Source organism: Brachyistius frenatus, unplaced genomic scaffold (genome assembly GCF_029030835.1).
Source record: "Brachyistius frenatus isolate BFR_SWC_R1_liver_20210118 unplaced genomic scaffold, ASM2903083v1 Contig_6, whole genome shotgun sequence".
NCBI classification, from domain to species: domain Eukaryota; kingdom Metazoa; phylum Chordata; class Actinopteri; family Embiotocidae; genus Brachyistius; species Brachyistius frenatus.
The window spans coordinates 2,771,764-2,798,025 of record NW_027210605.1 but is presented as its reverse complement, the minus strand read 5'-3'; the positions used below and the strand labels follow the sequence as shown (position 1 = coordinate 2,798,025).

The window sequence follows — 26,262 nt, the reverse complement described above, 5'->3', positions numbered from 1 at the left end:
TCCCACATTTTTCACTCAAAGAGGTTGTCCTACTGTTCCTCCAGGTGGACTCTGATGAGTCTGCTTCAGGGGGCAAAAGAGAGCAAAGCCAGCCTGAGAAGAAGGACTGGCAGGAAAGAGGACCATCCGGCCATCCCAAAGAGAAGGACAGAGAATCTAGGGAAAAGGTCCGGGAAAAAGAAAAGGAAAGGGAGCGAGACAAAGAGAAAGCAGCACAGATTGTGAGCCATGGAGAGGACTTTGAAAGGACCCCCAGTGGCAGAGTGAGGCGACGGTCAGCTCAGGTGGCAGTGTTCCACCTGCAGGAGATAGCAGAGGATGAGCTGGCCAAGGACTGGGGCACCAAGCGACGCATCAAGGACGACCTGGTGCCCGATAGCAAGAGGGTGAGGATAGTAGTGCACACATGATACACACGCCTAGCAGGTATGTAGAGATGAACTCTATGCATATACACTAAACTAGTTACCTCACATACAGGCAGATGCACAGACGTATTGTGTATGCAGAAAGCACAAAAAAGATTTCACATCAAAGCCAACCTTTCAAAAGCAGGTGTAAATTGTAAAAGGTGACATCAACAGATAAATATGGCCTTTAGTCGCCGCTCATTTAGTCCTCTTTTCTTTAAACTATTTGCACAGTAAAATTGAAACAACCACAAATACTAATAAAACTGTTCTCTTTGATTTAGTTAAACTACACTCGTCCTGGCCTCCCCAACTTCAGCCCGGAGTTACTCGAGTCCTGGAAGAATCAAGTCAAGGAGAAGGGCTTCATTTGCTGCACGAATGAGGTCAGAACTTTGACAAGTTTGATTTAGAAATTACTTTCTATATTTAAGCAAAACAATTTGAGAATTTGCCTTAACATTGAGCACTAGGTTTATTATAATAATAAGGCTAATGTTTCTACAGGATGTGGATTGAATTAGTTTGTTCACTCTCTGTTTATTTCTGCTTTGTCCTAGAACTGTGAGGCTGTGTATTCCAGTGTGTCAGGTCTAAAGGCCCACCTCGCTAACTGTAGCCAGGTACGAACACACACCTAAAAACATGCACATATATGGAGTTCACACAGAAATTAATCCCATATTTGTACTTTAGTTCATAGCTGGATCAGATCTTTTTATGTTGTCGTCACAACTTCTATTTTTGTAAAAATGTTTGTGTCTGTGAAGCGTTTTGCCTCTGCAGCCTGCATGTACTGTATCACTGCAAGGGAAAACAGTGCAATACACCACATCACAATAATATATACAAACAGAAAAAAAAATATATATATATATATATATTACAAAGGAAAAGTAAGATGAAATTTGAAGGAAAAAATTTTAAAAAAAATTGCCCTTTAACAAATGATAGAAGAGAAAGTATGTACATATCTATAAATAATGCAGTATTTTTTTTTACCGTATGTTGTTAATTTAGTGAAAAGAAGGTCATTTTGAACAACAGCCGTTTACTGCACAGTATATATATATATGTACGTATGTATACACTGTAGTGCTAGTTTTTGTGTGTGTTTCAGGGTGGTGGTGAACTGGGGAAGTACACCTGTCTAATCTGTCAGAAGGAGTTTAGCTCAGAGAGCGGTGTCAAGTACCACATTAGCAAGACACACTCACAGGTGGGTCACTCCTGGTGTAAATTTTACAAGTATCCTAAAAGCAGGCCTTAATGTTATTTAGTATCATTTTAATTAGACTCTCACATGCAAGCATATACATTTTTTTATATGGTAATATATGGAGCTGCACAATGTGGTGTATTTATCTCATGCTAACAAGGTGTTTAGGTGGGAAATGTCGCGCAAACAAGTCATTAACTTTTGGGAAGAAGTTCATACAGATCTTGTTTTAATCTTTTCCCCTCGATGTGTATAACACACAACACCTTGTTTACCAAAGTAACACACTAACTTGTTCATTCAATATACAATTTCTTCTCACAAAGTAACAACTTTTTCCACACAGTTTAATATCGTGTGCCTGCATTTTTAATAATGACCATCTTTTGAGACTTCAGGGGCTCTGTTATACTGTATCCAGATTTGGTGGGTTATCCAACTAATTATAGTAGCAAAGCTATACAGTTGTATGGATGCTGCTGTACGTTCTTCAAGTCTTGAGTTGATCACTGTGTTGTTGTTTTTTTTGTTCTTAGAACTGGTTCCGTGCAGCAGCCAGTCAAGTCGTCTCTAGTAGCAAAAGTAAAGTCACGGAGAACATAGGGTTCAAAGCTGAAGTGAGGAACGGTGCCACCACTGGTAAGAAGAGGGGCCGCAAACCAAAAGAGCGCCCCCCTGTGGATGCGCCTCTCCAGACAAAAACTGAAACACTTACCACTACTCAAAACTCAACCCCTGCCATGACCCCTTCCTCGGGCCTCTCTCAGTCCCCATCCCTGATCTCTGACCCATCAGACAGTGATCATTCAGGCCAAAACAGACAGCCCGTCCCCTCCGCCAAAAGACGACGCAAACCCAAGAGGCTGTCATTGTCAGAGTAGCTCTACTTTTATCCACCCAGGAGCCAGAGAGGATGCTTACTGTAAATGTTATGCTGGGAAGCTCAAAGAACTTTCTAACTCCACAAAGACTTGGCACTTAGAAGAAAGCCAAAACAACAGTTAAGAAGTAAAACATTTAGTACAGTCTTCAAATCTTGGTTTTGAAACCCCCCGAGTTAACGTGTGTACTGTTAACAATACTCAAAACAGTAGTGTTTTTTTTTTTCTCCATTCCACTTTCGTCTCCTTTTTAAGGCCCACATTTCAGTTTCTGTACTCACAGCAGGGGTGTCAGTAGTAATCAAAGATAAAATCCTGACCGTTACGTGGATAGAATTTTTTAAACAGAGGTAGTATTCCAAATACATGCAGTGATTTTCTCTGCAAGATCCGTGTTGTGTTTGAGAGGTTTTAAAAAGGATATTCTATTAGCATGGTGAAGTCATTTAATGATAGCTAGTGTTTTCACATTTTTTTCACAGGTATAACGTACTGTGTACATAAACAATATCTATATATATCTACAGTATATACTCAAAGCAATGATGCCATCTGTCATTTTCAAGCCTGGCACGTCCAAATGGATCATGAGCAGTCAGAATTTTTGCAGTGTGTGCTGTAGTGCAATGTTGTTTTGATTTTTGTTTTCTTTCATTTTCTTTCTGGTTTTACTTATTTTTTTTTTTTTTTTACCTTTCATGTTTCACGTAAGCAAATGTCAGATAAGCTAAAATGTTGGTCAGTTGGTTAATCATGTTCCACTCTTCTTCCTACAGCGGTCTCTATAGTGAGTTTTATTTTCACACGATGATGAAAGGTATCTGCTTTGACAACCATAATTAATGGTCAAAAGATTATTTCCACAATTCTTTTACACTGAAGATGATGCAGAATACCCCCAAAAAGTGATCTGTAATGTATACATTAGTTACAATAATATGTAACATGACACTGTTTTAATTGATTTGAAACAAAACAAAGTTGAAGCATTTCTAAAATAGGACTGGCAAAGCTAAATGTTTGACAGAATGAAGAATTTTGTGTGAAGCTTGTTGCACCATTGCAGCACAATCAAATGATGTGACGCCATTTTAAAGGAGGCAATGTGTTGGCTGCTGCTTTAGCTTGAATCAAAGCTGAGGAGAGAATCAAAAAAAATATCTTTTATAGAGAGGTTGAAGATAATAATCTTTTATTAAACAGAAAAATTGCAAATGAAGATTCACTTATAATAGTGTATATGAATTAATTCCTGGATGCTCAAAGTTATTGCCTTGCACTTTAACCCTTAACCCTTTTTTGCTTCCCTCTTGTATTTTTGCACTCCAGGAGTTTCAACCTAACCTAGTGGCTGTCTGGTACAGGAGTGACAATATTTTACTCTGATGAAAAACTAGAGGAAAACAAAATTTTTCTTTATATGGGCAACATGGTAAACTCTTTCTATATTGTACCTGTAATCCAACACGACTGTATCATTATGACTCACCCCACAAAGCCATATCTGGTCTTGTTGAAGTTTAAGGCTGCTCTGCCACTTAATATTAGATTAGCTTCGGTTTTAGAAAAAAATATATATATATGATATTAAATTACTTTTCAAATCTAAAAGATCAGAGAATATTTTCACTTTAACATGCTTAAAGTAGATACTTGAATCCACAGTTGTTTTAACAATTTGAGCAAATGAAAACTCCATAAATATTTGACTTATATTTGCAGTTTATGTCCATAAAAATAATGACTTGCTTGCTTAAAAACAAACAGATCGTAAATCTATTTTATATTGTATCATGTGTATTACCTAGATAGCAATCTGATAGCTTTGGATAAAATTGTGATCTGAGGATATTCTGGCGGGATTTTAAGGGTGCTTTACTTGCCACTCTACCTTAAGGACCTGATATAACTCATTTAAGTCCACTGATCCATCCTTCCATGTTCTCCTTATTGGCAAGTCCTCTGAATTTTGCACCAAAACGTCAATGTCATCATTAAAATCAAGCACTGATGTCAGCAGATCATTTTCAAGGAACATTGAATTTGACATGTATGTTTGTTCCAGGTGGTGTCATTCCTACTCTGTGACTTTTTACAATGTAAAGCAAAGATTCAATCTGAATTCATCCATTGCTAATCAACTGATGGAGTTTATTCAGGTGGGAATGATTATGCATGTGTCTCTCTTAGTGGGATGGACCTTTTCTCTTCTACCCAGGTTCAGTTGAGGATAAGTCAGATGAGCACTGATTGGTCCTTGGACCTTTTCAATATGAGTTGTCCAGACCTTGCGTGTGTGTGCGTGTGTGTGTGTGTGTGTGTGTATGAGTGTATTAAACAGTTAGCACCTTTGTAAAGACTGGATGTCAGGAATGGTAACACTTTTGTTGAGTGTTGTGCTGTGGCACAGAATCGGTTCATCAGCTGCTTGTTACTCGTTTCATTGATAATGTCACATTGACTGTGTTTACCTAACAAGCTTTGGTGTTGCAATATGATAGTTTAGCACTGCTTTGAACAGTGGGTATTTTATATTTTATCACACCCTTTACTATCTGTCTTCCTATGATGTGGAAAACACATATCTATCCCGCAGTGTGAGCTAACTGCAACCTGTTTAGAGAGTACAGCAATACACCATATTTAGCTGATTTTGTTGGCTTGCTTATATTTTGATATTGAGGTGTCTTCTCAAAATTGTATGGCTTTTTTTTTTTTTTTTTTTTTTTTCACTCCCCTACCTTTATTTGTTTGCTTTGAAAATGCGTTTTACATATTATGAAATCAAAATCACAAAAAAAAGGCTGAAAACATTTGTAGACCACAAAGAACATTGTAAGCCTATGTGTTGGCACACAATGTTATTTTATCCATTTTGATGATGCACATAAATTGAGCTTTTTGAGTACATGATGGCAAACACATTGAGAGAGTCCTTTATTATTATCTATTCAACATGGGACAACGAGGCATATGTATGTGTGTTTGTTTCTGTATTTAGTGCACTTACTATACCATGAAATAGGCTTGAAATAGGAGTGTTGTTGGAGCTTTCTAGTTACCTGGACTGTGTGTGGTGTGACTTTTGTACCTGGCGAAACAGCAGGCTCAAGTGTCTTCCCTTTGTCAGCAATGTTATTTCCAAAACCAAGGTTTATCCCTAGAAATCCCTTTAGACAGCCTAAGAATTTTACCCTTTTATTTGGACAACAGTGGTTCGTTTTGTATGCTACCTACTTCAAAAGCAGAAAAAGGCATCTGGCTCTGTTGTCGGGGGCCATTGTGATGAGAGTTTTGAGAGTTTTAAGAGATGATGTTGTAGCTCATAACTGTTTATCATATATAGGTAACAGATAAAATGAGACTAATGATGTATTAAAGATTTCGATATTTGAAATTAAGCTGTATAGTACCTAACATTGGAGGAATCAACACCTCCTTTGAGTCTGAACTGTTACAATTTTTCTCCCAAACTTGTTGTATTACCTGTGCATTAGTATCCCTCAACTAATTAATAAAAGTTTGTTGACTAAACCTGTGTCATCTGTGAACTTCTAAATAAGCGTGTCATCTTGGTTACAATGAATGTGTTGGGTGAAATGTAGTAAACTATTTTTGGGGACATTGTCTGAGGTCAAACACAGGCAGTACTTCTTTGAACCTGTTTCTGACCCATAAAACCCAAATTAGAAGGGAGACATCATTAATTACCTACAACTGTAAACATCAAATATGAAAAAAAGCTCATAATACAGTTATATCAATGAATAATTAGGTTCTAATAATTACAGAACCATCTTTCCCAGTGTTAAACATGTGTGTATTTACCATTCAAATGCACAATTTAATAGCCTCCGACTTCGACATACAATAAAAAACATAAACACATTATTGTTTATATTACTAAATCACAGAAAAGAATTAAAACTGCAAGCAGTGATCTGCGGGCCCTCGCAAGCTGCACGGCGGGTCCAGCGGGTCAGGGCCGCCGGCTCCCCGACGTGCAGCACACCAAGGTCTGCATATTCCCCTTTGCAGTTTACATTTTTTCTCGATCTCGTTCCTTATTATTCTTTATGAAAAATTGCCTTTTTTTGGCGGCTTTAACATCTTCAAAAACTCATGAAAGTTGGTGCCTAACGTATGTTTCGTGAGGTTTGGAGCATCGTTTGACCTTAAACTTCAACTTCCTGTATCACAACAAAACATTGTTAGCCGCATCGCCCTGGCTGTACTATATACAAAAAGTACTTTTGGGTCACTTTTTGGACATGTTATGGTATTTCTTTTTTTTAATATTTCGGACGACATACAGTTTGAATTTTGTATCACTTCTTGGAGTATGACCTTTTTTTGAACTGACATGCATGCCTCAAGTGGGAACTGAAACCAGTTACTTCTCACTGTGAGGCAACTGCACCACTGTGTCATACTACAGAACATCTTATGATATATGAAAAGAAAAGTCATACCATAGCATGTCGTCCAAAATATGATAAATATTATCAAATATTATCAAAAAAGTCATGTCAAATATGAAAAGAAAAGTCATACCATGTCGTCCAAATTATGAAAAAAAATTCATACGTGTCGTCTGAAATGTGATTAAAAAAAAAAAAGTCATACTATAGCATTAAAATGTATTAATGGGATTTTAGGGGATAAAGTCTGTGGTAGTTCAGACAGAAATCCAAGAAGACACACCCTTTATTTTTTGTTATTGACTTTTATATTAAGATTTTGTTTTGTATTATTGTTGACCTTTGGTTTGGTATTAGTATGACTGCATATACAAATCTGAACGCGTGTGGCTTACCCTCAGAGGGACTCACCCTCGGTGAAACATGTTGTAATACCTGAGCGGGGCTCGAACCCGTGTCTTCATGAGGTTGTTTCCAGCACTGAAGCGGTATTGTAAAACGCTGGATTATCTTCGGCATCGGAGAACTAGGTGCGGCAGGAGAAAGTGTTTCACGGAGTTCACTCAGAGCTTTCCAGTGACTCAACTGAGCCTGGTTAACTCAACAGGTTAAAGATTCTACTTCACCAAGGATGCTATTAATGGTTCAGATTCCACCTTGGCCTGTTGATGGTGATTCAACTTTTAGTGAAGTTGAAACGTTTGGAGAAATAGAAAAAGTTTTGCAAACACTACACATTACAGGAAGATGTTTAATATCACTGCAGACCCCCTTGAAAACACGTACATCTACTATCCAAAGAATGTCTGCGGCAATTGTGGTCGCATTTGAATGAATATTTATGGACGGTGGGTGGAGTTATAGGTTGCAGTGAGCCAAAGATTTGTCACAATGCTGTCTAACTCCTGGAAAGGTTGGTGGTGCAGTGGTTGGCACTGCTTCCCCTGTCAGAAGGTTTGGGGTTCAATCCCTCACCCCCTTTATCATGACAAAAAAAAAAAAACAACAAAAAAAGTTGTACCAACTTTCAGGGGTTTTTGAATATGATAAAGCCTCCAAAAATGCATTTAAACTTTCAGGATAAAAAAGAATAATAACTTTACGAATAACAATAGGGCTTTCGCACCATCGGTGCTCGGGCCCTAATAACGAAAGTTAGAACTCAGATCTACACGTGGCCTGTTGGACTTCCCCGTTTTGGCAAAGGCCATGTATGAATATGATTATGTGCATGGCTTTGACTGTACGTCAAAAAAAAAAACAAAAAAAAAACGATTTGTGGCATTTTGGGGCTTGAAGTCCATCTGGGGAGCCGTGGCTGCTTTATCATTCCTCTCCTGAAAGGTGCCACGCCTACATGTCCCATGATGCCTCAGCGCCAAACTGCACTCAAGACAGCTGATTGTCAACAGAGTAGCAACGTCTGCCGTTAGCATGGAAGAAAGGCTCGCAAAGATGGACAACGGAGAGAAAATGTCCTCAGTGCCGAACAGGTATAACGCTTAAAGTTTGGGGTTTTATTCGGAAACCATAAAGCAATTTTGGGCGATTTTTTTTGTTGTTGTTGTTTTGTTTGTTTGTTTTTCATTTTCAGCTGGCAGTTTTTGTTAAGCATCTTTACAGAAAACACTACCTGTCACGCCGTGTGCCTCAATGGGTACTATAACTGTGTCTTGTGTAAAAGTAACACGTGTCCATAATGGCAGCCAGGAAATGATGATGAGTGTAATTATTAGTTGACAAAAGCCGCACAAGCTCGGCCTACTTTTTATTTTTTTTAATTTTTTTTTTTATCGGTATGTCCACCCTCTTCACTGGATTTGAAGAGCTGCCTACTTTAACACGAGGTGGCCTCCTCACATCGAAATAACACACAAAAACACTGAACCGGAAATAGTGTTACGTACTTCAACGTATGCTGGAGGGGAAATTATGAGTCGATATAAACCTGGGAAAGTGAGCTAAAAGAGAGCTTCTTTTTTCTTTTCTTTTTTTTCTTTAGCAAAGGAGAGAAGCATGGCATGGTGTTCCCTGTTGGTACTGCAGGGCTCGTTTCTGACAAATGTCCTCTTCTTGGGGGATTTACGAGGCTACAGAGTCAAATTACATTTGATTTAGGTGACTAATACCGTAGCTGAATATAAATATACATGTCATATTGACCCAGTAAGTCAGTCCTCTGTATTGAACCAGTCTGCAGCTTGGTACCTCACTCGGCCACAAGAGGGCGTTACTGCCTTATCTACTGACGGTATGAATCTGCCTTGCAGACTCTCAAAACTCAAGTCAGAAGCATTAAAATCCACACTCACGTGGTTACATTTAACATGGGGCAAGACTTGTTGACATTAATACAGAAGGGAAGACCTCAATTTTGATGACATGACATTGGCAGAATTTTTTTTGAACAAGACTTACGGGTGGCATTTTCAGTGGTTGACTGCGCTGCAATACAATCCAACACAAAAGAACCAGAAATGATAGCATCAAAAATACCAGGTCAGTCAGTCAAGACCGCCCCAAGTCAAGGAAATTAAACCGTATATATTTTGCAGATACAATATTTAGCTACAGCGTCATGGTAATAAATAGCCATAGAGGTAGATCACAATTGTTTTTATCGTCAATTAAATTATTTTCTTCGTCGGTTATTTTCTTGATTGATCGATTAGTTATTTGGTCCTTAAAATCTCGGGAGATGGTGAAAAATGTCAACCAGTGTTTCCCAAAGCACAAGATGCAGCCCAATTTTTTTTTTTTTTTTTTTTTTTTTTTGTCCCGACCAGCAGTCCACTACCAAAAGATATTCAATTTATTATCATGGACAACTAATGGAAGTAGAAAACATAAAAAATGTTAGAGTTGGAATCACAGTTTTAGTATTTGTTCATTAAAAAATGATATAAAACTAATCCAATTATCAAAATTGTTGTTTATTTATTTTCTGTCAAACTAAGTGATTAATTGACTAATGGTTGCTCTAAATTGCATTCCACTTTCAGTCCACCCTATATAGTATATTTACTTACATAACTCTGTCCTAGTTTTTAAAACATGATCAAAGAGCATTTGCAGAAATATTTTCCTCCTCTGACCTCCGTTTTTCATTGAATGCATTCAGTTATTTTAATTCTGAAATTATTGAAATTTAAATGAGTCATAAAACACTGGAGACGATAGATTTGTTTTCCATATTACATGCTGTATTTAATGTTTTCCTTGAGCGTGCCTACAGTATTAGTTTATGTAAGTGTCACTTCAGCTCAGGCGTGTAACCCCGCTGTGCGTCTCTGTAGCCGTAGAGAGATGGTTGGATGTTTGGCATAGCAACCAGTTCAGGCTTCTTGTTTCGATGTGGCTTTCTTGCTCCACAGCTGTCTTCTGACCGCAGTTTAAAGCAACAGCGGCAGTCCCAAAACTAATGAGAGGATTAGAGGAAAACACTGAATTCCCTCGTGTCTCTCCATGGCTTCAAGACGAAAGTAAACGGAGACGAGGTCCTGTCAAGTCCGTATTTCAAATATTTGGAAATGCTTTAAATATTGGTTTAAATTATATCTGCGAGCTTCTTTCAGTGGTGTTGGTTCTTGAACTGTGGTCTGTGCAGTTGTTGGGTTTGTGTTTTTTTTCATGCACTGGAAAACAATTAGTCTTGTCTCCTCTGAACTCTGAGGAATAATTATTTGTTTGTACAAAGTGTGGCCCGGGAGGAGTGTGAGGGTGTGTGTGTGTGTGTGTGTGTGTGTGTGTGTGTGTGTGTGTGTGTGTGTGTGTGTGTGTGTGTGTGTGTGTGTGTGTGTGTGTGTGTGTGTGTGTGTGTGTGTGTGTGTGTGTGTGTGTGTGTGTGTGTGTGTGTGTGTGTGTGTGTGTTGTTGCCCAGGGCTGTTCCTCAGACTGTCAGCTGACGGAGCAGCAGCAGTGTTGGGTTTCATCATGCTGTTTCATTTCTCCCTCCCTTCTCCTCCCTAACGCTGCCTGAGGCGTCTCTTGTGAATTCAGTCCACTATGTCAACATCAGAGGAGAATAATAGCTGGCTTTTTGTCTGTTCCTACTGCCCCTGTCTCCGCCCAGTTTGTGTCTTTGTGTCTCTGTCGCTCTGTTCTGGTTCCTCTTTCAGCTCCAGCCTCATGTTGAGACACTGACTGTCAAAGACAGATGACCTAAGCTCGGCATGTGTGTGTTTATGTGTGTATGCTCGGAGTGGGGAGGTCTGGCCCTAACCTGATGCTATTAATACCACCTAATGAACATAATCTGGAGTGTAGGTTATCCTCTTACGTTTGTTGGCTGGACGGCTGAGGGGCGGAGCAGAGCGAGTGAAAGAGGAGGGAAAAGCTGCACGGTAGTTTCACTCTTTCTGTACCAAGCTGCAGTGGCTCCTCTCTCGAAAGAGAATGGAGGAAACAGAAAGCTAAACAGACGTTTAAAGTTTCGTTTCTCATCTGAGCTAATTCCCCTCCATATCTCCCAACCTCCATCTCTCTCCCTCTCTCTCTCTCTGGATGTGTTGTAAAAGAGGGAAGTGCTGTCCAGTGCGTGATTGTGCTATAAGTGTATATATGTACTGAGTATACGTGTTGGCAGAAGTATAGGATTAAAACACAACTTGTGGAGTAAACATACTAGAAGTCTCCCTTATATTTTCTGGAGTTATGAACTCTCTTCTGGCTCCAGCTTACTCAGGAGCCAGAATATCTGGCTGTTGGAATCTAAGATCTGGTGGCAGGTAAGTGCCTTTTATTTATTTATTTATATATTTATTTATATATTTGTACCTTTTTTTTCTATTGTCCTCAGGTGTCCTAGACAATTGATTTTTTTTCTTTGAGGTTTAAATGTCTGCTGTTTTCCTTTTGCAAATGTGGAATAAACAGGAGAGACAACTCGAGTCTGTAGCTCTCTGGAGTATAGCCTTTAGGTGTTTGTTGACATACTTTGGGAAATTTTGCATCTATCACTCAGCAACACAAATTTGCTGTGAATGACTTCAATAGTGCTTTTTTTTGCGGGCAAAGTTTTCATGGAATGATATTTTTAGAATTTGACCACATCATGTTATTTTACAAAATGTTTTTTCCCCCAATTGTCCTGAAACTTGAAAAGGCTTGTTATGTGAGGTTGGGTTGTGTCAAGTGCAGTTTGTGTGAGCCATTGTGCATTTTGTGCCTTTAATTTGTCTTTGTAAAGACCCCCCTCCACGACACCACAGAAACTCAGAGAAGGTCTTCTAAAGAGATCACAAGAAACAACATGTTGCCCAAGATATGACACTGTGTCTTATTTACTGCTAATATTACCCCTGACACCTGCTGACCATACAGCTTAGATGCTCCCCATGTCTGCTCCACGCGTGTCTTCTCAGGTACTCTGCACTTTTACCTCTGTCAACCTTTTCTTTCAACAAAGATGCATTCATGGAGCGTATGTAATGTTTAGGAGAACTCGGTGCTATGACTGTAACCACTGCACAAGGGCATGATTCAGCAAAGTAAGGTTGGCTAATCTTTTATGGCACCCGGGTTTGGTTTTAACTGATAACTCAGCTGGAGTGAGCTGTGCCTCATGCATGTATGTCTGTGTGTTCTATGAGTCTCTGGCCACTTCCTGGCTCCATCCAAGCTCAGGTGACCCTGATGCGATAAGACAAATCTTTGCTCCCTCTTGTTTGCTTGACTTCTGAACTCTTGATGCTCCACCTGGGGAGGTATATGACCTATTTAAAGATGTGGATGCTGAGAGTTGACTGGATAATGGAGAAAGAGAAGAACACCTAGTACTTGTCTCTTACACAGCCTACTATGGATATAGCATCTGGCTTTTTACAGTCCTCTTTGGGTGAAGTGTGGATGTCTCGGATACTGCAGTAAGTGTTGCTAACAACAGTTACCTGGTTAGACTTGTCACTCAAAGAAGTAGTTTGGCAAGTAATTCACAATTTGTTTAGGTCACGACTCTTTGTATTATTCTTTGTGCCACTTGTAGTTGCTTAACTAATGATATCCAGTTAGCTGCTTCTTAAGACTATATTATTTCATTTCCCAAAGGGTGAGGCATTGCAGATGCTTCAGACTTATGTAAAAGCGGTAAAGAAGGTTTTTCAAAGGAAGTTGAGGAAGTTATAAAATAGTTTCACAGCAACTTGTTAGACCAGTCCTTTTATATCCACGTTGCTGTCTGCTCTGAAACTTAATTAGCCACAAACATGAACTGAATGTTAATGTTCACTCTTCTTCACTTTCTAATTGTCATTTCACAAAATTAAACTCTTGTTCTCTGGATGAAGCCATGAGTGACTTTACTGCCACATTGTTTCAAAAGTTTAAAAGCCTTTGCAATAGTTTGTTGATGCAATTGTTTGGTATTGACACACAACACACTGGGTGTTGCATAAGTTTCTCTCGGTAGCAGTTTGGTCGTTAGTTTGAATGGTCAATGTAAATCCACTCTGAGCCTCGTTCCTGTTTTGAATGAGCTTGTTGTCAATGTTTATGCGCAGCTGCTTATCTTGCTGTCTAGGATGACAGATTGTTACAATGGTCTCGTTCAGTTGCACAGCTGATTGCAGGACTGTATTGATGTAGTTGAGTCCACATTTATACTCTGAGGACTTTCCCCACTACACGAACTGACCAACCTGTAAATGAACTTGTAGCTGTTGTCCCTGGTTCTGTTTTGGAGACAAGTTTTGGGAGCTAAATTTCATCCCCATTCAGGAGGTAGTATTAAATCAGTGATTATCAGTGATGCTCAAGCAGCCGTTGCCCGTGTCGTCACATCTTAGCTACAGCAAGCACAACAGAATAGCCCTAACCACCATTCAATTCTGCATGTACATCAACCAGGACATTTAAAACATTTTTTATAATGAAGAGCAATGGAAAGTGCATTTTTGACACTCATCAAAATGGCATCGTCTGTACTGCTGTTTGAAGTGTGTCACTGTTTCAACTGCATACTTCCCATTTTTTTAAAATACAGCGGTAAAGCAAAGCACAACCAACAACCCTTGCTCTACAAGTTCTCGTAAAGTTCAGGTTATCAAGCTGCAGATCATTACGTTCCCTTTGTGGAAAAGCAGCTATACACATGTACTTTGTTTCCAGCAGTAGTTTTACACTACAAGACCGGACAAAGTTCAGTTGTTGACTGTGTAAAAAAAAAAACCTAAAGATTAACTCATGACAGAAGGAACAACAGTGCAGTACCAGTTCAGTCCTGTTTACTTTTAGTTAAGTAGGCCACCATGCTTAATTTCAATCTACATATTCAAACCGATGTCTGTCTGTGTGTGACTGATGCCAACACTAATCGTCATGACTGTTGTGCTCTCAGCATGCCTCACTGCCTTTTCATGAACTCTCACCGCTGTTCAAATGCAAATCGTGACACAAGGACACTAGTGAGCAGTGGTTGTACTATGGTGCTGTACTTGACTTTCAGTGTGCAGCTTTTTTAAGTTAAATTAAAACCCCACACATACTGTCACCAAAAGACATTTTATTATACACCAAGATGAGAACGAAGGTGCTGTAGCTTATGACTGGGTACAAATCACAACAGACCGGTATTGGTTCCTTTTTAAAGGTTGGCCGAGTTGCTGTCAAGACTATAAAAAGGTTTGTAAAACATACACGTATGCACCAACAAATAAACAGTGATGGCGTGTTGTGCTGTGTGTTTGTTGATTTCCAGTGGTGAGGGATCACTGGACCTGCTTCTCCCCTCAGTTAGCACGGGCCTTTCACCCAGGAAAAGGACAACCAGCCAGTGCAAGTCTGAGCCTCCTCTGCTGCGCACCTCCAAGCGAACCATCTACACTGCTGGTCGCCCTCCCTGGTACAACGAACACGGAACACAGTCCAAAGAGGCCTTCGTCATTGGTAGGAAACTAAAGAGAGATGCAAAACACCATGTCACAACACTGACTTTTCCTTTCTTTATCTGTGTTATTTCATTTAGAGTACTTCTCTTATGTTGAATACAAACTTTTAGAAAAGAACTAATAGAGCCAATACTGCTTTTTAACAGTGAGTTCTCTAAACTGAAGGAAAAGCTGCATTAGCAGCATTGATTAAATCAAGTCTAAAGTCTAAATCTCAAGAATGAATTGCAATAAGAATTGAGTTTAAAATGCAGGAGCTCAAGAATATTTATCTATTGGAAACAAAGTTTACTGATACTTTGTATGAGCAGATAAAATGTGCCTTCTGCTAAAATAAGCGATCACCATATTACTGCTAATGGGTATTGATGAACTCGTTCAGTTGACATTTTAGTCAAATGTGGGCGTGCTTTGCTTTCAGTAAATATTGGATAAACAGTAGGATTGTGTTTGTACAAGAGAGTTTCAGAAAATACCTAAACTGATAATGTTTACTTTGAAGTATGCCATTTTCTGTGTTCCTGCCTGTCTGTCTGCATGAAAATAGCCTAAAGCAACATCAATGACAACATTACAGTGTCTTTTCAAGTCAATGCTCGTATATTCACACCGAACAATGGTATTCTAAAATGACACTTTTTCTCAGTAAGCATGTAATGGAAGAAAAGTAGACAACAAAGAAGCATACATATTCAAGAAATCTGTTTATACAGATACTGACAGGCAGTGAATGGTTATTCATTTTATTCCTGAAGTGTCTTAAGAGGTATAACAGTATCTCGTTTTTGGTCGCATTGAAAAAAGTTTCCATGAGTTAGCAGCACTAACTCTCAGTCTTTCCCAGCTCAGGCCTTCCATGAGTTACTTGAAGAACCAATCGATCACTAGCAGGTTAGACCAGAGTTGCAGTGAACTCGATGTCTTTATGTCAATATTCCCTCCCAGGTCTGTGTGGCGGCAGCGCTTCAGGGAAGACAACTGTTGCCAGGAAAATCATCGAAGCTTTAGATGTTCCATGGGTGGTACTACTCTCTATGGACTCTTTTTACAAGGTATGCATGTTTGTGTACGTCTTTTACAGCACATCAATCCAAGGGATTTTACATTCTGGGGATTAAAATCGTGGCATGAGATAAGTCTAGGACGCGTGTTCTTTTTATTATAACTTCATCTCTGTCTTGTATGGCTGTTACACTCTCAGTGGCCCGAAGGAAGTGTATAAAAGAGTGAGACCGAGTATAGAAGACAGAGTGAAAGAGAGAAAATAGGATTTCCTTTGGATCCCAGGGGGAAAATGAGGATAAGAGCAGCGACTGGAGAGAAAGGAGACAGATTGGATAAAATGTAAGGAGGCACGTGCTGAAAGCGAAGCACAGCGACGAGTGAATTGGGTGGAGAGAAAGAATGCAGGAGAGCAATAAAGCAAGAGCCATCATTCTTGCCCCTCTTTATCTCCACCCACTCTCTGGTTGTGTAATCCTGTCAAAATCTTGACAGCAGCAGTTCAAACTGCGTAGAGTGGGAGGGATTCACCAGTGACCAGTGCTACTGTGGCCCTTAGCAAGTTCCAGTTTGTTCACTGCATTACCAGAGGTCAGCATTCATTTACATTTAGAATTTAGGTTTTTAGTGTTTTTTTTTTTAAATGTTGATATCTCCTTCTGTTGCAGTTTCTCAGTCCGCACACAGCCTGTAACATCGGGTGATCATATTAAGCGTGTAATCAGTTCACTTGAGAAGGGGGTGTTGCCGTTCATAAACTGCCAAATACCAGGTCTGGGGTTTTAATGCTCGGCCACCCTAAGGACACACACACACATACACACACACACACACAACCACAACCACAACCACACACACACACACACACACACACACACACACGCACACAAACAAACACACACACACAACCACACACACACCCACCTGGTACAGACGTCATAGTGGCACATGATGTTCTCCTAAATTTAGGTCCCTTCACATCAACTGCTCTTGAACAGTGATCTGTGTCTAAGTGATTTTGCACAAGCTTATGTGAATTATGTGCCAGTATTAGAGCCTTTGTATTTGTTGTATTAAAGTGCATATATTTAATGTTGCTTCATTTGTTGTTTTTGAAGTGTGATATGCAAATGTTAGTATTTGGGTCTTCGGAAAAGCCAGAGATGGGAAAAATTGTTTCACTCTGAAAATCATGCTGTGAAGTTGCTGTAAACATCGACGTTGTGGCGATCCTCAGGTCCTGTCCCCTGACGAGCAGACCAAGGCTGCTAGCAACGACTACAACTTTGACCACCCGGATGCCTTTGACTTTGATCTGCTGACACACACCTTGCGCAAGCTCAAACAGGGCAAGAGCGTGAAAATCCCTGTGTATGACTTTACAACTCATGGGAGACAGAAGGATTGGGTAAGGATGAATGCCCACTTCCAAACACATGCTAATGCATTTGTAAGTTAATGAGTTGCATGAGAGAGTTACACCATATAATCTCAGTTTCTCGATTGCCTAAGAGGGTTCTAATCTCCCTCTCTAGAGGTTTAGTCACATTGCAAATCTGCATTTCTCCAGATGGTCTCTCTGAGAGACCACGATTTGGATTTCAGTCTGCTTTCTATTTTTTTTGTCCATTTACTACACTCAGATATTCACTCAACAGTGGCAACTGTCATGTGTGACTGATCATGATGCAATGTGCTGAGATGTGTGTATGTCCACAATACCATTGTTCGTATGTACATTTTACTGTAATAATACATGCATGTGTGTCCACCACAGAAAACCGTATATGGAGCCAGTGTTATCATCTTTGAGGGAATCATGTCCTTCGCAGATAAAAAGCTTTTGCAGGTAGGGCAAAGCTCTTTGTCCTCCAACATGTTCAATTGGTCAGTGGCAGGTGGTGTTGTCAGCTTTATTTTTATCTATACAAGGGGTCTAACCTGATTTTAAGTCAGAGGGTATGTTTATTTTAATGATGTTATTCTTTATATCAATATTGTCCATGCAAAAACAAGCCTAGCATGCATTTTGAATATACTCTACATGCATATATATGTACTTAATGTGTATTTTTCTCTCGATAATCCCTAATTCAAAAGAAACTAATTCAAAAGCCTTTATCTGTGTATATGTCAGCTGGTAAGTATGCAGAAATGTAAGGCCAGATATTCTAAAGATACGGATATCTTTGGCATTCGATCTTTAAAAAGTGTCTGCGTCACATAGTTTGTCCATCAGATAAGTTGTTTCAACTGTAAAATGTCACTCATTTATTGGATATAATGGGTCAGTATCCCTACCTATTGCTACTAAATTGATACACAGATATTTTTTTATTAACTTTGACACATCAAATAATTCATTAAAATTATTTTCTGGTGCAATTCGAGGTTTGTTTATGTCAGAGTTAATTATATGCACGGAAGAAACAGAAGCCAATACTTTCAATACTTATCGCCTAGCATTGGCAGATTTTTCATCTTAACAGTCCAGCTGTTCAATAACACACCGTGTATATGAATATAGCTGCAATTTATGTAATTACAATTATTAAAAGACACATTGGCTCCATTAATCTTTATGACAGAAGCTGGTTAAATAATTGCCTGTTGTAACGAGGTATTGGCTCACAAAAATTAAAGGAATAAATTATAAAAGTTCAGAGTCACCACACATTTCCAGCAGTAATATGATCATTTGTTTTAAAATAAAACAGTGTTATTTACAGTAAAGTGCTGTTGCCAGACTTAATTTAGCATTTTTATCAAGACGTGTCTTCTAGTATTTCTCACTGGTTGTCAAGAAAAATTAAATATGAATGAAGAGTAAAGTAAACTTTGAAGTAAGTGATGATGCTACAGCTTGAAATAAATCCACAAAAACAGAAACTTTAGAAATGAATAAGTTGTATTCAGCCCACCTTTTTCCTCATGTCATCTTTGTGTCAGTGTGCGTTATGAAGCTCCGTGTTCAGCCAAACGTTTTCTCCCCGTTTCATGTTTTCCTGTCAGTTGCTGGACATGAAGATCTTTGTGGACGCAGACTCTGACATCCGTCTGGTGCGTCGACTGAGGAGGGACATTTCAGAAAGAGGCCGAGACATTGAGGGTGTCATCAAACAGTACAACAAGTTTGTCAAGCCAGCCTTTGAGCAGTATATTGAGCCTACGATGCGCCTGGCTGATATTGTGGTGCCACGGGGTGCGTTCACGCTAACATGTTCGCCTATGTACAACTTCAATATTACATAAGTACTATTATGATGTTACAGCAGCAATACAAAAGAGGATTACGTTTCAACATACGGATTACATTTCAATATACTATGTAACAGTACAGTTGCTCCACTAATGTTGTGTTTGAAATTCTGTTCAATTGCATTTTACTGTGTTAACCTAGTGACAGTATGCTTGCAAATTCCGTTTGTCTTCCTGTCAGGTGGAGGCAACATGGTGGCCATCGATTTGATCGTGCAGCATGTTCACAGTCAGCTGGAGGAGGTAAGAGATGTCATGCTTACAGACGCACTGTTCAAACTCTGTCATGCCACTTTAAAATGACAAGTCTATGTTAGTAGAGCACTATGGTGCCTCATTCTTCCCTGCTGGTGTTATTATTTTTTTTTTTGTAATGTTATTTCTGAGTCAGCACATCAGTCTGTCTTATTGTACTCATAAAAGGTGTAGTTGCAGGCAGCCCTTTATAGTTCACCTGTAATTACAAGCCACATCACTCCCTCTAGTGGAGGAAAAAAAATCACTGCACAGGTTTTAGTGCAGGCTGAGTATGTGCAATTGCTGTGAGCTTATTCAGTCATTTAAATGTCAAAACAGGTAGAATTTTGTTAACGGTTATTAACTGTAGTTATTTAGTTCAAGGGAATTTAAAAAAAAATTGCAATTTAGACCAGATTTTATTTTCACTTATTTGGTGCATTTAAACAAACTAACAAATAGTTACTCTTGCCCTCCATGCATTAGTGAGGAACTAATTTACAATTTAGAAATAATTTGAGACTCCTATTTACAGCAATAGCTCAAAGGGTAATAAGACAGCATTTATACTTGACTGTCATTATCTGATGATCAGTCTGCATCTGAATGTGAAGCCAAAGCATTGTGTTTTCACTTTTAGGACAAAGACTTCATTACATTTTCTCAGTTTTCCTCTGCTTTTATGTTTGTTTACATACTGCACATATGAATATAAAGTCTGGCAAATGGTATACCTGCTGAAATGTGAGGCTAGCTGACAAAGGAAAAACAGAAAAAATATTAAGATGAAATGGAAGTTATTAGACATTTTTAGTTCCACTTTGACAAACAGCAGTTGAACACTGTCAACCCCTAGCTATGGTTCATTTCTGCATTCATCCATATCAAACTAATTTCCATGTATTTGTGGGTAAATGTATTATTGTGTAACCATTGTGCAGCCCTAAAAAAAAAAAAAAAAAATCCTGTCTTCATAGAGTTGATTCATGGCAAGTCAAACTCACCTTTTGGTTTTGTTGTACCAGTCACTAAGGGCACACTTTTGCCCGCGGGGAGCACTTTGTGTACAGAGTGCAGTTTGCTTTGTTTCCCCCCCTTCTATACACACACACACACACACACACACACACACACACACACACACACACACACACAGTAACACACATGCTGCTGATGGACTGCTCTCTCACTCTCTCCCCCCCCCCACCACTTCCCCCCCACCCCAAATCCCGCCACGGCTCACAGCGCGAGCTCAGCGTCAGGTAGAGTGGCCTTTATCCTGTCTATCATTCTCTCCTCAACATCTGCCCAGTTGCTCAACTGCTCCAGCTTCTTACTGGGAGGGAGAGAAAAAAATTAGTCCAGCAAAACCAACCTCTACCTTCCACTGATCTGCTGGCTGCCACGACACATCACCAGGCGGCACTCTTGCATCTGTAAACCAAATATGGCTAATTAGCGATCAGTTATAAGAGCCCAATGTAAAGAACTTTACAGACAGCAGAACCGAATACGGAAAACTTTGTGACGACAAGTAGATCAAAAGTTTGAAAGTGGTGTGGTGCAGCCAGCATTTAATGTAAAGATGTTGGTTTTCCCTCTCTCTACCTTTTTAAAGAAATGGCAACTCACACTCTTCCTGCCTTCTGTGTCTAAAAATACACCAATGAGTCAAGTCACTGACCCCTCCTTTCAGCAGCAACTAGAATAAGAGAGAGAGTAACTCTAACAGAAAGCGAGAGAGTGGAAGCTCTCATACCTCAGCCACAGAGAAAGTTTCCAATACCCGACTACAAAGCGCTGAGTTTTTCCATTGAATGTCGGCCACAGCATCTGAGACAGAGAGAGGAAGTGAGCTTGGTGTCTGTCTTTAGACACAGGATGTGCTGGGGCCTGTGAGCTGAAATACCAACCTTTGCTGTTCTACACTGTGAAAGAGTGACAGCCACATGGTAGCTTTTTCACCTCCCACGCAAACACACAATGCGTGGTGTGTAGATATCAAAATCTTTTTCAAAACTTGAGTGTTCTTTTTTTTTTTTTTTTTTTTTTTACCCCCAGTATCTGTAATAATCTTTTAAAGCCTGACCTGCCACTTGAGTTCTCTTCTGTATCATGATATGTACACGAAGCTATAACCCACAAAATATATAGAAATTTCCCCTCGGGGATTAATAAAGTGTATAAAATCCTAAAAAAAAAAAATATATCATTTTACTTCAAATTTACCTCGATGGGAAGCGTATCTCCGAGACATTTGACATCAGCTGTCACACTTTTCACTGTGTCTGATAATCCCTTCATCCCTTCATCCACCTGATGTTGTGTCTCTTCTCATTTTTCCTCCTCTTATCTGTTGTTTTTCGTCTTTCCGTGTCCCCCTCTGTTCTGATTGTTGTGTCTCGTCAAAAAACAAAAACAAATCTCCCCATAGAGGAAACTTCGCTGGGATATGTGAGCAGATTTGCTATGATTTCTCTTCTTCTTTTTTTTTTTTTTTTTGCATCTGGCTAATGTGTATTTCAGTGACATTTGTGGACACTGTAGTGCCGACATGACTGCATCGTTGGGTATTTGTAACATTTGTGTCTAGTCCTGTAGAGTCCAACGTACCCTTAGTCTAGATATCCAAAACTAATGTTTAATCAAAGAAAATAGGGAAATTATTACAAGTAGAGACCTATCATGGGAAATAACTATTGTATATTTATTTATATTAAAAAGGGAAATTTTCCTGTATTTCTAATCTGCGTCATATTAGTTTTTGAATTGATCCGTTTTAATTTGTGACCCTCGTTTCCATTATCATGGTCTCTGTGCTGTTGTAATTTTCCACTGAAATACTCAACCCTGGCCCTGAGTGTGCTGCAATTTTGCAATTGTGTGTCTGCCTTTTCCCCAGCAATCTTATTCCAGTGGTTACACTACTATTATCAACTTCGCTCTAACTACTACCGAAAAATCATGTTGTGTGTTTTCTGCATGTACATACACATCTGCGTGTGTTTGTTTTCTGAATGTGCATACAAGTACGTATGTGCACGCCTGTGTGTGAACTTGCACATACCGTACACGCGGCGTGCACAGAACTCTTTAATTACGCCCGTATTCATACGTGTTGTTGCATTCATCCGTCTGTCCGTCTTTCCTCCCTCGGCTACCCTCACCCCGTCCCCCCCCCCCCCGCACTACTATTTGTTGCCGTGGTTACAGGGCGGCCCTGGCTTCTGCGCACCAGGCCCAACCCCTCCCCCAAACCCTCAGCGTTCTGGAGAGCACGCCCCAAGTCAGGGGCATGCACACCATCATCAGGTAAAACGCTAGGAAGCCTCATTTTTGTTGCTTCAGCAGCCGTTTCCATTCAAATCGACGCTTTATTAAGCTGCTGCCGCCGCCGCCGGTGAAAAATCTCACGTCCTTCTCTTCCTGTTTATCACATCTAGGAACAAGGAAACCAGCCGCGATGAGTTCATCTTCTACTCCAAGAGGTTGATGCGTCTGCTGATCGAGCGAGCGCTCTCCTTCCTTCCCTCGCAGGTTTCTAATACCAAGACATACTGTTAATTCATTTATAGCACTGGATGAAGGTTCTGAAAGCACACGTGCGTTAAGTCGGACATTGACCCCGAAGTATTGGATAGCTGGGTGCAGATGGAGAGGTGTAGGCGAAGGAAAGCACGGCAAGAGAATGAGCTACAGCAGTACGTGGCCCTGACATGGATTATGAAAAGATAAAAAAAAAAAAAAATGAATGGAAAAAGAGTGAGTGCTTGCATTTGTTAAAAAGGCATTCAGACAGACAAACATCGGCCTCAGACCTGAGCACGTAAACTCGTCAAGCCACCGCAATGGAAAGTTTCCATTCCTCAATCGCAACATACAGTGTGACAAGACAGTTTGTAATTCACTGTAGCTAGTCACAATGTGCAGTATTTCCCTTACTTTTGTACAGCACTGTACTCGCACTGTTATGATTTTGAATATTATCTCAGGTCCACATAGTCCAGACCCCCCAGGGAGAGGATTATGAAGGCCAGACTTTCCACGGGAAGAGGGTGAGTGAACTCCATTTACTTCCTGCCGTCTTCTCGGCGCTTTTTACCATTTTTATTTGAAAAGGCATTCGGAAGAATGTTACCTAAATTGATGCAATTAACCTGTAATTAATTTATTTTTATTTTCATTGTTTTCTGCAGATTACGGGCGTGTCCATCCTGCGAGCCGGAGAGACCATGGAGCCGGCTCTGAGGGCGGTCTGCAAAGACGTCCGCATCGGCAAGATCCTCATCCAGACCAACCAGGACACGGGAGAACCAGAGGCATGCAGCTGAATTAATGGCTGACGCGTTATAGAACTGCATTGTCTCTATGTCCCAAATAAGGAAACTTTAACATTTTGAAAAGATGTGTGTGTTTATACACATTTTAACACATTTTATTCACATCACACAATGAGTTTTGTGCAGTTTAACGTGGTCCTTTCGTTTCGTCGTACATTTTGTTTATCTTCGTGTCCTTTCTGGGAAATTCTTAGGTTGGGGGATTTTTGCGAAATGCTATAAACAGCAGGTCATTTATGTCACATTTTGGTACTAACCCCACCCATTTTCAGCTTCATTACCTGCGCCTACCGAAAGACATCGGTGAGGATCATGTGATTCTGATGGACTGTACTGTCTCCACTGGAGCTGCTGCCATGATGGCTGTTAGAGTCCTCCTGGTGGGTACGCCGGATTGCTCACAAATCCACTTCGCCTGCAGCGAATTGTAGTCCCATTTTTTTTTCTCACGGGGGTGTTTTCATTTTCAGGATCATGACGTTCAGGAGGACAAGATCCTGCTGGTGTCTTTGCTCATGGCTGAAATGGGAGTCCACTCAGTGGCCTACGCATTCCCACAGGTGAAAATCATCACCACAGCTGTCGACAAGAAGGTCAATGATCTCTTTCACATCATACCCGGCATAGGTGAGTAACGCTGAGAAAATATGAAGAGGCTGTTTAAAGACACTTAGAAAGTAGGAAATATGATGGCATTAAATTTGACAATGACATAAACGTGACCTTTTTAAAAGATGTCAACAACCGATTTAATTGACGTTGCCACATGTTTTCGGTCCCTGTAGGAAACTTCGGAGATCGATACTTTGGAACAGATGCACCCCCCGACTGGAGCGATGAAGAGATGGATGAGCCCAGTTACTGATTAAATTATTGGCTTTGCACTTAGTTGGATGATTCAGGACTGTGGCCCTCAGTGGACAATATGAGGACATACTTATGTCTGGCCATAACGCGCATTCTTCAGGGGCCGAAGACGAGTGCACTGTAAGGAAAAAAAGGAAGGGGAAAAAAAATGGTAATAGGACAAAACATTGTCAATGTACAGTCACCATGTTTTACATTTTAAATTATGTCATTTAACCTTGCGTAAATGCGATTGAGGAGAGCTGTGTAATGAAGTATGACATGTTTCTATTTGTACAGTATGTTATAAAGTCAATGTTTTATTTTAGGATTTAAATTGTGACAATCTCTTGAAATTTGCAGACGCGTTGAAAAGATTTATCTAGCCTTAAGCCGTGTACTGTGGATGACACAACTGAATGTGAATTTGCACGAGACATTGAGGGGAAAAAAACAGTCACGTTTTTTTTTTTTTTTTACTTTTTCGTCTTTTTATTTTATTTTTTTTTTTCTACCACATACCTTTCTCATAAACTTTCACAAAGCAAAATCGGAACATGAACTGGTGTTGCTCAACTTCCATCACCATGAGCACTTTCTGAAGGACCATTCAATCGGAAAATGTGTAGGTGTACCTTTTTTTTTCTCTCTCTTTTTTTTTTCTCTTTTTTTTAAATCTCTAGTTCACCATTTCCTTCTCTGTGGATGCTGACCTAACCAGTTGAAAAGAATGTTGAAAACAGTTTTTCATTATTCAGCTTTAAGTATGTACTTGTGTATATTTATGCAGAATGTCCTTCATTTACATATTTTTACAACGAATAGACCTGACCAGTCAGCAGGCATGTCATGCATCTTTTTGCTGCTGGGAAAATGGGTCATCTGCATTTAGTAAATGCATACCGTTTATTTCCGTTTCTGATGCCTGTTTTTCATGCAGAAGAAAGGAATTGTTTGTCTAAAGAAGAATAAAGAAAAAAAAAAAGGGCTATTGAGGAGTTGTGGACAGATGAACTTCAAATATCTAAAGGTCATGAGGTGTCCTGATAGTGCCTGATCTTTTTACTGGGTAGGAATATTAAAAATGAACATGATCCATTTGTTTAATATGGTGTCTATTTATTATTGCCTTGTTCTTTGTTGTAAAATGTTGACAGTTTGCCAGACATGAGGTTGCACTCCACAATATTAATCCATATGGGTATTTCAACCGATGCAAGGAGAAATGAACTTTATACGCATATCATAATTTATTTTTCTTTGAATTTCAGTCCTTTGTAAGTCCTTAGTTATTTGCTGTTTTAAGAAAAGGTACATTATTGAGGGAAAAAAGATGCCATAAGGTGTGTTGACAACGTAACTATCTGCATCCTGTCGGCTCATCACTGCTTTTCCATTCAGTCACCTGTTTCTGTACAGTAAGCGTTTACTGCTGAATACTGTTGTTAGGAACTCATCGATTGTGTTTGCAACTGCGTTGTTTGAATGCGTGCTGTTTTGGGTTTACCACTGCTGCATGTTATTTATATATATATATACATATATAAATCTAAATCTATATATATTTAATAAAAGTGCAATAGAGATTTCAATTTGCTCAGGGTGCATTGTTTAATTTATGTCAAATGTGAATTTTATCTGTTAAGCCAGCCCCCATCAGTTATCTGAAAATATTCTTCAGTCTGGATTATTAAAATACCCATCAAAACACCGAAAAGTAAACTTCTCACCACGTCTGAATAATGTGCATATTTTTACCTTTTCA

At 39.5% G+C, this 26,262-nt stretch overlaps 2 protein-coding genes across 10 annotated transcripts in view; both read left to right on the top strand.

The window, feature by feature from the left end:
• Positions 1–10,802, top strand: part of znf512b (zinc finger protein 512B) — a 32,918-nt gene extending 22,116 nt beyond the window's left edge. For 5 of the 6 annotated variants that reach the window (XM_069724794.1, XM_069724805.1, XM_069724814.1 and 2 more), the window contains 5 exons: positions 45–386; positions 695–796; positions 971–1,033; positions 1,531–1,629; positions 2,166–6,044. In XM_069724794.1, the coding sequence (XP_069580895.1) occupies positions 45–386; positions 695–796; positions 971–1,033; positions 1,531–1,629; positions 2,166–2,510 (951 nt within the window). In that variant the 3' untranslated portion in view covers positions 2,511–6,044. Of the gene's footprint in view, positions 1–44; positions 387–694; positions 797–970; positions 1,034–1,530; positions 1,630–2,165; positions 6,045–10,641 lie in introns of those variants that run through there. The other variant, XR_011312315.1, reaches the window with a different exon arrangement.
• Positions 8,337–24,969, top strand: uckl1b (uridine-cytidine kinase 1-like 1b). 4 transcript variants are annotated; one of them, XM_069724931.1, is made up of 15 exons: positions 8,337–8,424; positions 14,625–14,812; positions 15,760–15,866; positions 17,054–17,224; positions 17,594–17,665; positions 18,829–19,018; positions 19,256–19,317; positions 21,746–21,765; positions 22,525–22,623; positions 22,755–22,848; positions 23,304–23,366; positions 23,508–23,630; positions 23,924–24,031; positions 24,122–24,278; positions 24,437–24,969. In XM_069724931.1, the coding sequence occupies exons 1-15, from the start codon at positions 8,366–8,368 to the stop codon at positions 24,514–24,516; spliced, it is 1,593 nt and encodes a 530-aa protein (XP_069581032.1). In that variant the 5' UTR covers positions 8,337–8,365; the 3' UTR covers positions 24,517–24,969. The 4 variants fall into 4 exon arrangements, with proteins under 4 accessions (XP_069581032.1, XP_069581007.1, XP_069581015.1 ...); XM_069724906.1 differs by lacking the exon at positions 8,337–8,424 and adding an exon at positions 11,457–11,658; XM_069724914.1 differs by lacking the exons at positions 8,337–8,424; positions 21,746–21,765 and adding exons at positions 11,457–11,658; positions 20,557–20,573.
• Positions 24,970–26,262: the final 1,293 nt, after the last annotated feature.

Coding starts and splice junctions, on each gene's coding strand:
- uckl1b (XM_069724906.1), top strand. CDS start 11,585: ATGAACTCTCTTCTGGCTCCAGCTTACTCAGGAGCCAGAATATCTGGC. Junction 21,766..22,524: donor AGGAAACTTCGCTGGGATAT/GTGAGCAGATTT, acceptor CCGTGGTTACAG/GGCGGCCCTGGCTTCTGCGC. Junction 22,624..22,754: donor GGCATGCACACCATCATCAG/GTAAAACGCTAG, acceptor TATCACATCTAG/GAACAAGGAAACCAGCCGCG.